The 12,610-nt window shown below is 54.2% G+C and overlaps 2 protein-coding genes across 2 annotated transcripts in view; one reads left to right on the top strand and one right to left on the bottom strand.

Annotated features, from left to right (window-relative positions):
• The window catches only part of MYH7B (myosin, heavy chain 7B, cardiac muscle, beta), a 28,890-nt gene extending 27,570 nt beyond the window's left edge, over nt 1–1,320 (bottom strand). The window contains exons 1-2 of the mRNA XM_009892091.1: nt 1,224–1,320; nt 223–326 (exon numbers count right to left, since the gene is read on the bottom strand). Coding sequence (XP_009890393.1) covers nt 223–326; nt 1,224–1,320 — 201 coding nt within the window. The remainder of the gene's footprint in view (nt 1–222; nt 327–1,223) is intronic.
• Nucleotides 1,321–11,949: 10,629 nt separating this feature from the next.
• The window catches only part of GSS (glutathione synthetase), a 10,924-nt gene continuing 10,263 nt past the window's right edge, over nt 11,950–12,610 (top strand). The window contains exons 1-2 of the mRNA XM_009892108.1: nt 11,950–11,989; nt 12,265–12,468. Coding sequence (XP_009890410.1) covers nt 11,950–11,989; nt 12,265–12,468 — 244 coding nt within the window. The remainder of the gene's footprint in view (nt 11,990–12,264; nt 12,469–12,610) is intronic.

Below are 12,610 nucleotides of genomic sequence, written 5' to 3'. Positions count from 1 at the left end.
ACCACTGGATGGGGGGATGCTGAGCCGTTACCGCTCTTGGCACGTAATTGGCCTACGTGTCCTGACACACCGTGATGTGTGTCCCCTCGGGGCATGACTGATCACCAAGTGTGGAAGGGTTATCAGCAAGAGCTTGGCTAGTTTCAGATGTAGTCTTGTCACACATATTCCCCCTCCGCACACGCGCGCTAGCCCTTGGGAAAGGAAAGGTATTTTGCTTACTTCATTATTTTTGGTTTCCACAGTGACTTTGCCACCAGAGCTTTCTTTGATTTCCACTTCAATATAAGCTTCTTTCTCATCTGGGATCCAAGCTCGCTTCTTTCCTGGAGGAGAAAGGAAAGGAAAAGAATGGAAAGAAGGGAAGGGAAGGGAAGGGAAGGGAAGGGAAGGGAAGGGAAGGGAAGGGAAGGGAAGGGAAGGGAAGGGAAGGGAAGGGAAGGGAAGGGAAGGGAAGGGAAGGGAAGGGAAGGGAAGGGAAGGGAAGGGAAGGGAAGGGAAGGGGGACACAAAATAGGCTGAAATGTAGGAAACTGTTTGACATTGTCAACTGAAAGCCACATGAATGCAGTCCGGTTACATGGAAGGACAGTGATTATTCCTTCCTTTGCTCTTGGCCATAGGAGCTGGGATTTCTTTGCCTTTTTCATGTTTGGCCGTTGTTTACTTTGCCAGCATCAACTTTTAGTCTGAGAGAAGTCTGCTGCTTCACATTTGCTTGCACTCAGACCATCATGAAAAAAAGGACAGTGAGAGCAAGCAAAACTCCCCTTGTTTGCTGAGCCAAGAGCAGCGAGGCAGAGCACGACCGGGCCCTGGAGCCCGAGCACAGAGAACCGCAGTACAGTGGCACGGCTGCACCACAGCAGGAGCGCTGCGGGGTGACCTCTGTACAGCTCCAAAACCAAATGGAGCTGGAGAATGCTTTGCCACCAGTCCCTCAACCCATCTCCCACCACCATCCTGCCCCTCAGGGTCAGGGGAGATGAAGGGTCACCTCCTCCTTTACCTCAGAAGACAAGGGGACAGTCAAAAATCTGCTTTTCCTACTTCTGAGATCTTCCTGTCCTCCAGGGTGCTGGGGACAATTCTGCAGTGCCCACAGTACCACAAGTATCAGCACTGGGAAAGGGCTGGGGACGCTCTCGAAAGAGAGCCAAGGCCAAAGGGCTGGCTTGGGGCACACACACGAGGCTGTGCCGAGAGCTGCCTCAGGGTCTTACCATCGAACGGAATTGTCTGAAGCTTCAGCTGCTCTGTGTAGCTTTTCCGGAGGTATTCAGCAGCCTCCCCAAACTCGCTCATGTCCAGCATAGACATCTTGCCCAGCTGGAGGAAGACTTGGCAGCAGCAAAGGAATAGTGAAAGACACCTGAACGCTGAAAGGAAGGAAGGGACAAGGAGTCAATGGATGGGGAAAGCACCCGCCGCTGAGCTGCTGACCGAGAGCAACACGGTCACCACATGAGCTTTCGATTTTAGAGAGCGAGAGAAGAAGCTGACAACAATACTAGCTAATAATTACTATAATTATAAGACAATTACAGAACACTTTCCCTTTTGCTGCTATCAGCCCCGCACTGCAAGTCCCAGCTGGGTGTCCCGGCATCACTTTGGTGTCAAAATCCACATTCGCCTTTAAGGTGTCACCAAAGATCACCAACGATGCCCCTTTTCTTGATAAACTTTGCTAAAACCTATTCCAGCTCTACAGACCTATTGGAGCCCTAGTGCCCTGCACAAAACCTCTGCAAAGACCCGGGTCCGTTTTGCAGAGCGATATTGCAGGATGATAAAAGCAAGACTGGAGGTATTATCCCTGGGAAGACCTCTTCTAGAAGAACACCATGACAGCTGCTTGGAAAAGCGCTTTTACGAGAGTGCTTTCTAATATCCATCTAATGCGGGATCACAGCAGAGCTCCAAAACGCTGCAGCTATCACGAACGTAGCCACCGCTAGTAGCCAGCAACTTGGCAAAGCACACGGACCTTTGCAAAAATGCTCTTGGTCCAGGTCTGTCCCACCCTCCCATGTACCGCCAGAGTCAGCCCCTGTCCTCCAGGAACATCCACCCTGCAGAGGTGAAGCGGGTTAGTAGCAGAGGACAAGCGTGCACACAGACATGCTCTTTATTACTAACCTTGGTGATAGGACTGAGTGGCTGTGAGCGTGCAGCAAAGCCCCTTTTTATTGTGTCTGTCAAGGTCAGAGTGGGAAAAGATATGTCAGAAATTCCCATGTGTCATGTCCACACAGCTCCATTGGTGCTGCTGTCCCACTGCCCAGAGAGACACAAAAGGCAAACTTCGCTTTTATCTCTCTGCAAATGCAGCCTGGTTATTTTTATTCCTGTATTGTCAGGCGAGTACAAAGGCAGAATGAGAGACTCCAGCTCGGGGAGGCAGCGCAGCTCTCCATCCCTGCCCGTGCTGCCTGCAACGGCGGGGAGCAGAGGAATGAGAGCTTCGCCGTTTCCTCCTGCACCTGAGCAGTCGGTCCTCCTGCTTCTTCCCCGCACCCTGCCAGGGATGCGTGCAGCCACTGGCTTTCCGAGCTGCAGCATCCCGACTTCTTGCTCAGCTCTGGTTCAGCCTCTCCCCAGCCAGATTGCCCAGGAACAGGGGACCAGGGAAGGACCTTGAGGCTTGGTCTCTGCTACCCCACTGTCTTCTTCTCAAAGAGTGTGGCTTGTTTCTCAAGGCATGCCAGCTCCTGCCCATTCAACACCAGCCACCACAAATACCAGAATTTACCTTCCTAGTTATATGCATGAAACTTAAGAGTCTTGTCAGAGGGGCCTGACGCTCCCCTGAGCTGTAGTGGCCCAAGGGCAGCCTCCCTGGGTGGGCACGCTGCTGGGCAGAGGGGCTCGTGTCCCCCACTCTGCCTGGCCGCCCTGGGTGGGCTCTGTCTTTGGCAAGCTCTGCCCAGCAGTAACCCCCCAGGTCCTGCTCCCAGAGCTCGCTCACCTTGGCGTGGGAGCTTGGTTCACAGCTACGCCAGATTCAAAATCTCTCAACGGAGGGGTTGCTGGGTTTCCTCCACACCGTTTTACCCGGGCAGCACCCAAAGACACCGTGTACAACGTGGTGACCACAGCCTGGAACACACCTCCGTTCTGGCAGCACCACCACGGGCTGCCCGAGATGGGAATGGGACCTGGCAGGGGCCAGCCAGACCCACAGCCACGGGGATTTCTGTGCCAGGCTCAAGGAAAAGCCAGTTTAGTTGCTGGCATCCCAAGTGCAGTGAGCTTTCTACCCTCTGGGCTGGCCGTGTTGCTGCCTCCCCAAAGGACCCTCATGCCTGCCCACCAAGCTGTCCGCTCCTCTCTTTGCCTTTGCTTTGGTGCATTTGAAAAGCAAAGCAGGGCTGGATGGTTTTTTGCACCCCATCTCCCTCCTGCCCGCACTGGGCCAGGCGATGCCGCTGTCAAGGGCAGGACCAGCACGCACCTTCCCCAGGGCAAAGGGATGTGCACGCCCGGCCAGGGTGGGCTACCACCGCTCAGCCCCCCGGGAAACATGGCCGGTCCTCTCTGCAGCGCTGCTCTGCTCCTTCCCAGACACAAAGCCGCTCCATGCCCACCGTGGGAGAAGGGGCACTTGTGGGCTGCTTGGATTCAACGCAGACGTGTGTGAAATGAGCTGCAGCCGCCTCCGGAGCTGGAACTCAGCCTAACTGGAGCTGGGTGACTCAGAAACCCCACACGCACGTGCAGGAAGGGGCAGTATCTGGCCCCCCTAGATGGTCTGGACCGCTGCAAGCCCCATCCTTGACCGGGTTCTGCCTCAGTGCCAAACCACCTCTTGGCTCCCCAGTCGTGTGGTCACGTCCAGGAGACACAGCGGTTAGAAATAACCCCAGTGAGGTGAGGTGATACTGGAGAACCAGGGCCCATGACTGCAGGGCTTTGCTGTTCCCCAGTCAGTACCCCTCACACCCCAAAGTAACTTGGGATTGTTGTATCCTCCTGAGAGTCAGGGAAACTGAGGCACAGGGTGATTAAAGATTAGCCGCATGGTGCTGTGCCCAGGCTGAATGTGGTGTGGCCTCTGCCACAGCCAGAATAGCAGCACCAGGAGCTGCTTAGGGCACGTGGCTTCAGCCTGGGCACACAGCCCAAGTTGCAGAGAGATTTTTGCAGCCCAGGACCTGCCCTGAACCTAAACCAGGCACTGGAGGGGGCTTCTGCTGACGCCCCAGCAGTGGTCAGTCTTTCCATCCAGCATGCAGGCATGGTTTGCTGCTACACCCCATGAGTCTGGGTTCCCAGTGCCATCTTGTCCGCATCCCCCTGACAGGCGGGTGCTCTGCCCTCCCACCCTGCCTTGGAGTGAAGTCAGAGAGAGTCATGGGATGGAGAAGGACTCCAGACCTGTCCCCTGTCGCTTGAGCCCCAGCAGAGAGGATGGCTGGGCTCACGGATGTTGCCTTCATTGGCTGTGTGGTGTAACGTAAGGGCTTTGCACAGTGCCAGTATTCTCCACGAATTAAAATGCTCCCATGGAGGGGAGCCTGTAGCATGAACAAGATGACTTTGAGCACATCAGGATAAAACAGGGTGTAAGCCCCCATCTCCATGTCCCATGTGAGCACTCTCTCACCAGGCTGGTGTTCAGAAGCTCAGGTCCTCATCGAGATTTGGCAGCAGCTGGTGCGGAGCTGGACTCTGGAGTTGTGTCTACTGCAATTCCCCTGGGGAGACCATCAGGGGGACACCAGTCCTGAGAGCCCTCTTGACCATGGCATGACAGAGGTGCTCAACCTTGCCAAGCTGGCAGACTTGCATTGTCCCGAAGAGCCATGGACACCGGTGGACCACAGGTCCCTCTGAGGTTACCCTGGTGGTCTTCTGTCTCTCTGTCCTGGGCTCAGAGTCAGGTTTCCACCCACACCCTGGAAGACCCTTTGGCAGGTCCGGTGCCAAGTACCTTTGCCATGAGCGCCCTGGCAGTGGGACGAGCTCTCGGCCCAGACCTACCAGCTGGTCCAGCCTCACACATTCTTCTCAGGGCATGTACTCGCCCCACGCTCTGCTCACCCCCTCCCCTGCCTTATCTTTAAAGAGGTTTTATTTTCGGAGATTCCTTCTGCAGTTCCTTCTGTTCGCCCTAGTTTCTCTCCCTCTTTGAAGAGGTTCCAGCAGGGTCCATCAAAGGCCAAGCAGATCTGTAGAAGGGGAAATGTGGAATGGTCGCTCCGGCAGCTGCTGAAGTGCGCTTCCGCTGGGTTTGGGCGCTTTTGGCGTTGGCGTTTGTGATGTGGTTTTCAGGGTGGTAGGAAGCTCATCCTCATATTGCTGCCAAGGCCTGAGCTGTGCCCTGCTTTGGACAGGTGTGACGGAACATCATCAGTGGGGCAGTGGCCGCAGAGGGCTCCTATGGACCTCCCACAAAACTCCACAGGCACAATGAGGAGCCCATGGCTTTATCCTGGGCAGAAGGGAGTTTGCTTTAGGTGGCTATTTCCCAAAGCAAACAGTCTGCCTGAATGTCCCACCAGCCCTGCACGGCCATCCTCAGCAGTGGGAGCATTTCCCCTGACCACTGAGGCACCTCCGTTCTTCCCTCTGTAGCTCTGTGCTCAATGTTGGCATCCCGTGATATGATAGAAGAGGATGCGGCTTCTCAACCGTGCCCCCAAGGGCTGGACAAGCCTCTCCCCATGGGACAGGACACCACCAGCACCAGACTGCCGAGCTGCCCCTTCAATGAGCATTTGGTGGTCAGACCAGCTCCTACCCAGCTCTGGAGGGCCAGGAGGGTGCCAGGGGCTCAGCCGTCCTCTCCAGAGAAATCCCCCGGCTGCTCCCCGACCCCCAGGAGGAATGTTTCCCATTAGCAGGCTCTGATAAGTGGCAGGAAGGAGAATTACTCTACGTGTCGGGCAGTTTGCTAGAGGTTTCCACACTTAACATATCACCGCTATCAGCTCCCTGAAATGCACTGGAGGGGAGTGCGAAGGCGGCTGATTAGATAAAGACAATCTGCGGAGGGGCTATTTCAGGCATATTTCCATCGAGCGAGAATGCCTGCTTCCAGCGAGACAGGCGGAGGTGACAGGCCAGCGCTGCCAGACTGACAGCGTCCCTCTGGCTCAGCCTGGCTGTGCAAGGCTCCCTCCAAAGCAAACCCCTAACTCCCCGCAGCCCTGTCCCCCCAGGGCAAGACAGACAGCAGCCACCACCTTTCCACGCACCCCTCGGCGTCAACAGGAGACCCCAAAGGGACCCCAAAGGGCAGGTGCTCCAGTGGAGTTCAGGATGGGACAAGCGCTGGATCCCCTCATCTCACAGCTCCCTGGGCACTTCCCAGCATGAGTCTTCTGCTGCCAGGCATCCCACCCCAGGGGCAGCGCTGGTCCCCCTGTTCTGAGGTGGCTGTCCTTCAATCAGCAGTGAGGTGCCGCTTCTACGAACCCTTAGGAACATGTGTGAAGCAGCTGGTGCCATGAGTGCCTCGGTGCAGCGGGACACAGCTCACTGCAGCATGAGGTTTGGGCAGTGTGGGCACACCGGTGGCTGAGCATCCAGGCACCATGCTCACACTGCATTCAGGGAGTCTCCGAAATAAATATCAGATTGAGAAAGTACCCGGAAGACACATGATGTGAGAAATTAGTGGCCAGAGTCAGCAAGCAAGGTGCTGGGAAGGTCACACACAAGCATGGAGACAGTGAGATCACCTGGAGAATGGAAAAATCGGAGAGTTTTTGTTTGTTCGCTTTGAATTTACCAGCTCTGAGGTACTAGGGGGGTTCTTCTCTAGTGGGTTTGACACCGTAAAGCATCTGTTTAGGAATGAAGGTTGTGCTCAACACTGTAAAAATGACAGGAATGTGTGAGCCTTCAGTGAAGATGCTTGAGGTTTTGGCAATGCACTTCAAAACAATGAGAGAAAAGAGAACCTTGCCCAGTTCATTTGAATACTTAATAGCACCTTAATTGCTGCTGGCCTGCCGGGACAGACCCTGGCAGACAGCAGCTGTTGGAAAGCATGGCCAAGAGCTGCCTTGGAGGCTGCGAGGGAGGCGCAGAGCCAGAGCAGAGCCAGAGCCGGGACATGGTTCTGCCAGTCCTTGTGCAGGATCTGCCCCTGCAGTGCCATGGCTGTTCTGCTTTTGCATCAGTTTTCATCTGCTTTGAGAGCCGGGAGCACGAGGGTGGGTGGTGTCCTGCGCGCACAGCGAGCCCACACAACCAGCCGCTTGCAGAGCATCGCTCCCTGGGACGATCCCATCATAGCCCCCTGCTTTCTCCACTCCTCATGCACCTTCTCCTTTGCTCCATGGGAAATGAGACTAGGGCCATGTTGAGGAGATAAGCTGGTGGAAACAGCCGCACTGGGCTGGGACGTGCTGCCTGGCCTTAGCAGTTGTTTCCTTGGCCTGGTGAGGGCCACGGCTCTGCTCTCCTGGCCTGGCGACCTAGACTTCTGCTCACCGCGGGCTCAGACACTGCTCAGCTTGTCCTCCCGACTGCGCTTGGTCATCACGCCTCACACTAGACTGAGCCCAGTTTATCTCGTGGCAAGGGACAACTGTTCGATATGGAGTGACAACAAGCGCGGGAGTTCCTCATGGGACTTGGTAGGCTTGGACCTTCCTCAAGGCTGGCTGTCACCTAGGAGGGAGCAATATTCCTGCATGTCCTCACATCACGGCGGAGACCTTCCCACATCACTATGGCCCACCAGACATCAGCAAATGTTTGATTTCCAGTCTCCAGTCTGGATATGTCCTGGTGGGATGCCACCTTGCAGGCAGCAGCTTTCCCCTACGAGATGTCCCCTGTCCCTAAGCAAGGCTCTGCCCCATGGTGTTTGGGCTCAAAGGTTACCTTGAGCATCCCAGCACAGCAGCTGAGCTGGACACACACACAGAGCCTGTGCTACCACCTGTTTGTCGGCTGGTGGGTAAAATAAACCTCCCTAAAAGCTCCCCCGGGAAGCAAGTCCTGGTGTTGGTGGGACTCTGGCCCCGGGGGACCAGCTGCGTGGCCAGCACAGGAGAAGGGGATCAGCATCCACGGCTGGTCCCCACCTCAGTGCTGCAGAAGACTGGGCACAGCTCGGGGAAGCGAATGTACAGCCAACCGCAAGTTCAGGGCAGCAGCTTCGTTTTCTGTCAGCCAGTCCCCCTGCCTCTCTCGCAGCCCGGCTCGGTGCTATTTATACCTCGCTCCACGGCCACTCCGCGGCGCAGAAAGTCCTGGTGGAAAAGCTAAGGAAGTGAAATTACTTTGGGGGAAGAAATGACACTACCCGTTTATAAATAACCCGGGTTTCATTGATCTTTTAGATGCTCTCTTGGCAGAGAGTCCAATGTCATCGCTCCAGCAATGCAGACAATACTTGGGCATTGTTTTATTCTCAGTTACAGGGAAAAGGACAGCACCAGCTGCCTTTCTATCTTTAGCCCATGAGAGCACCCTTCAATTGTTCTGCACTTCAAACAATAGGCACACGTGTGGGGGGTTTAAGATTGCTGGCCTTACCAGAGCATTTCGCATCAAAATACGTCCTTAGAGACAATAGATTTCTTTCATGCCCCAGCTGAAGCTGGTATTTATACCACAGAGAAGCCAGGGTGCAAGAGCTCGGTCTTGTTTTTCTTGTGCATCATGGGCCAGCGAGAGGTTCGGCTCTCCGGGGAGCCCTCTGAACTCTCTTCCACAAAAATAGCCCTATTGTTCTCTCTTTATTTGGCTGGTGCCAAACATCACATCATCCCCTCCGCTCGCTCGCGGGGTCAAGTTAATAGCTTCGGTACTACACCATTGCAAAAATGAGTTTCTGCCCCAATGCACAAATATCTTTGTGACACAACATAGTTGGCCCAAACCTCAGACTTGGTTAGGTTGGTTTATTTGCAGCTGGAAGAGCAAAGGGGAATTGGGGGCTGTGGGGTTTTTTGCCCCCGTTTTAGGGTACCAGGCAAAGCAAGCGTGCCCGCGTGCGGTTGATGGGCGATTCTTTGACGGCACGGACAGGCAGCCAGGCACCCAGCTCTGCAACCGGCCCGTCAGCTGCAGTGTATCAAATGCCCGTGCATAGCTCAGCAGCGTCGCGGGCAAACGATCTCCTCGCTTTCTGGCGGCTCTGCCAGTGCCCTCGGTGCTGGGCCGCCTCTGCCCCGCGTGGCTGGGGGGACCTGGGCTGCGCCGTGGGCATCCCGGCTGCGGGATGTGGCTGCGTGGGGGACGTACCTGCTGCAAAGCTCCCGTTTGCGCGACACTCGCTGCTGAGTGAGAGAAGCAGGGTCACGTCAGAACTATTTATTCCCCCCTCGTTGTGGCTGATGTTGTATTGAATTTCAATTGTCTGAGCCCTGGGCAGCCTTTGAAAGGGGCCGCGACATCCCAAAGCCACAAAGCTCATCTTTGAAGGCTCTTTAACAGCCAGAGGAGAGGTTTACAAGTATAAAGTGCTTTTCTTTAAACTTTGTGGGACTCTATTTTTAGCAAATAAAGATAATGTCCCAGTTGCTGTTGTTCATCTTTTGTTGCATGTAACATGCCAAATACTTACCATGTCTGCCATATTTTTTTATTATTTAACCTTCTCTAAGCTACATTGCGGCTCTCTTACGCTGCAGCGGAGATTATGGGCTATCTGCATGTACAAATCCTCCCCAGGCTACTGGCTTACTTTGAAAAGATTTCATTCTGCAGACTGAATTTGGAAAAGAGAAAGAAAAGGCAAGTCACAGCTCTCTATAAAAAGACTTTTCCCAGTCTGAGCGGGGCGCATTCATTCGGGGAACTCCCAAGGACAGGGCAGCACCTTTTTCCAACTTTTCACGATGAAACTGGACCATTTTTTTCAACGTTTTGCTTAGGAACTCAACCTTTTAAGCCCTTCCTCAGACTCTCAGAGCACACAGAGAGGAGGGCGGACTCAGGATGTGCCAAGACCGAGGACTGAGGAGAAATGCTCCTGTTTGAGCAAACTCTGTCCTTCTGCATAGTCATTAAAACTCTTGGACTTTGTTCCTCACTTCCATCCCTTACGGGCAAGCAGTCCTTGCCCTGTGGTGGGGTCTGAGCAGGCTCCGAGCACAGGGCAGTTTTCCAGCAAGACAAGACTGGATCACCAGTCCACTTCCAAATTCAGCCTGGATCTGTATTAATTAAGGCATGAATCCACAGTTACTGATCAAAGGGACGACAGAGAGGAAAAAGAGAATAGGACTCCCGAGTCCAGAACAGAGACCAGATGGGTGCATTAGAGAGCTATACTTCAGAGATATTTCAGAGCTTTAATTCAGAGACAGATCTCTAAAAGTAGAGCTAAGAGGCTTGCAATGGCCTAGAAAACTCCTGGTGATGGTAACAGGATAAAGAGCTGGTCATCTCTCGGCTTGGCCTGGCCACCGGTGATGATCCACCTCTGGAGGGTGACCGAGTGTGTTACCAACAGGCATTGCCCAGTGCTTGCTGCACAAACCTCTCCCCCACATGCAGGCATGTCTCAGGGTCGGGGGCTGCCTTTGCACCCCCCTCTTAATGCGTCCCACCGCGGGGTGCCCTGCCTGGGGCGTCCCCTTGCTGCCCCAGGGTGAGGGCATGAGCATCACATGTAAGCACAGCACGCGTGCGTGAGCCTGGCACCCTCCTCAGCCGTCACGCTCAAGGTTAATATATGTGTATGTGTCTATACGTATGGTCTTAATCCACCCACAGCCTCTCTGCAGGTTTAGATGTCTCCTGCCCAGACCAGCTCCGGGGTGAAGGGCTTGCAAGTCATCAGCAAGTCAGTGGCCAAGCGAGGAAAGGATCCTGTCTTCCTCCCAGGCAGCCCACTGACGCATCCTACAGCCCTGGGACAGGCCACCGAGGAGACGGGGCGGTCTCCATCCCTGGAGGTTTTCAAGGCTTGGCTAAGTAAAGCCACAGTCACTCTGATCTGGTGCTAGGGACGATCCCAGTGTGATCAGGAGGTTTGGTTAGAGACCAGCCCCTGCCCTCTCTCATTCCCTGACGTGAGGAAATGTCCAAGCTAATCCCTGCTGGTAGAGCAGACAGAAAAAATGAGTATCTGCGGGCAGCACACTGGAGTCAATGAAATAATTCACAATTTCCCCATTTTGTGATTGCAGAATCTGAGCACCACACGTGGATTTGCTCATTCCACTCCCAAAGCTGCATGAGTGAAAACTTAAGTCCAAATAAAGATGCCGATCTGAGGCTGGTGTTCAGCCGTTGTTCTACTGGCTACACACAAGCGTCACACAACCCTCTCTTACCACCAATCAACCATTTCAAATGTTCATAGCACAGGTTGCAAACCAAGTCCAACCCCACTGCTTTTGTTCAAGCCTCACAGTTATATCATAAATGCACTGTGAAAATGCTTAAGTAATTATATTACTCCAGTAGATACACAAATGAGTGCCTTGTGATGTCATAAACCTTTTTTCTAGTGACACTGTTATGTTGATGGTACCTTACTGGCAAATGTGTTAGGATTGTTTCATTTTATTATGCTTATTGTAAGGGCAGAGTGAGTTAGGACTGACAGTTCCTTTGCGTATTTAAACAAAAAAGTAGGAAGGACCCAGTTTGCTTTGGATATATTTACACATAAACAAATTTTATCTGTTCCTAATACAGGCACGTTCCTGCAGAAATAACCCTCTTGATTTATCACACTGCCATTTCGAACCCTATTGCTGGGAAATGAATGTCCTGCAAGTATATGAAACTGTTCTGAAATCTGAGATTTACCAGATGTACTCGACCGCAGAGGCACAGAACAGCCCCCAGCCTCGGGTCTGCCCGGAAGGAGGGCAGAGAGCAACCCTATCTCCCGATGAACCCAGACAAAGTGAGCGCAAATACACATCTAAAGCGGGAGAAAAATATCAGCTTGCACTGTGCCGCAGGGCATCCCAGGGAGGGACCTGGGAGCGCCTCCCTACCGCAGCATGGCACATGGCCGGGGACATGCCCCTGGAGAGAACAATCTCTCTGGGCAAAGGCAGAGGTTTGCAAGACCTCCCTTTTGTGCATCTGCAAGGATGCTGGTGGTCACCCCGAGGTTGGGCTGGAGCACCACGGGCTCCCTGGAGGGGCAGAGTCACCGTGGTGGCCTCTCCAGGGGCTGAGGCTCTCCTGGGGGACCGTGGTGGCCACTCCGCGTGCCCGGCCGCACCCAGGCTCTTGGCATTCGGAGCTACAGAAAGATGGAGTTGTTCAAATACAAGTTCAGTTCAGGTGCTTTAATTTCCCAAGCCAGGCTTGCGGTTCCTCTGTCCGCAGGGAGGGAGCTCCGCAGGGAAACGTGCTCCACATTTGCCCTGGAGAGTGCTTCTATCCAGCACGATGAGATCTGCCCCACCAAATCCATGAAGTTATTGATCCCCGATACTCAGACAAGCCACGACCTCATCAGTGTTGGTGACGGATCCATTCTGAAGAACGTCCCTTGCAAGCCCCTACTTGTTCCTCAGCAGGGGGATGCAGGTGAGGTTGAAGCCTGGTCCCCACCTCACCTTCCTGACGGCAGGGATGGCCTTCCAGCAGCAGCAACCATACCCAGCGCCGGTGCCCGCGCCACGCCGTGTCCCTGCCAGCCATGGCACCTCGATGCCAACGGGGGGGCAGC

Source organism: Charadrius vociferus, unplaced genomic scaffold (assembly GCF_000708025.1).
Source record: "Charadrius vociferus isolate BGI_N301 unplaced genomic scaffold, ASM70802v2 scaffold409, whole genome shotgun sequence".
In the NCBI taxonomy this organism is placed as follows: Eukaryota; Metazoa; Chordata; class Aves; order Charadriiformes; family Charadriidae; genus Charadrius; species Charadrius vociferus.
This window is presented reverse-complemented; position numbering and strand designations above follow the sequence as displayed.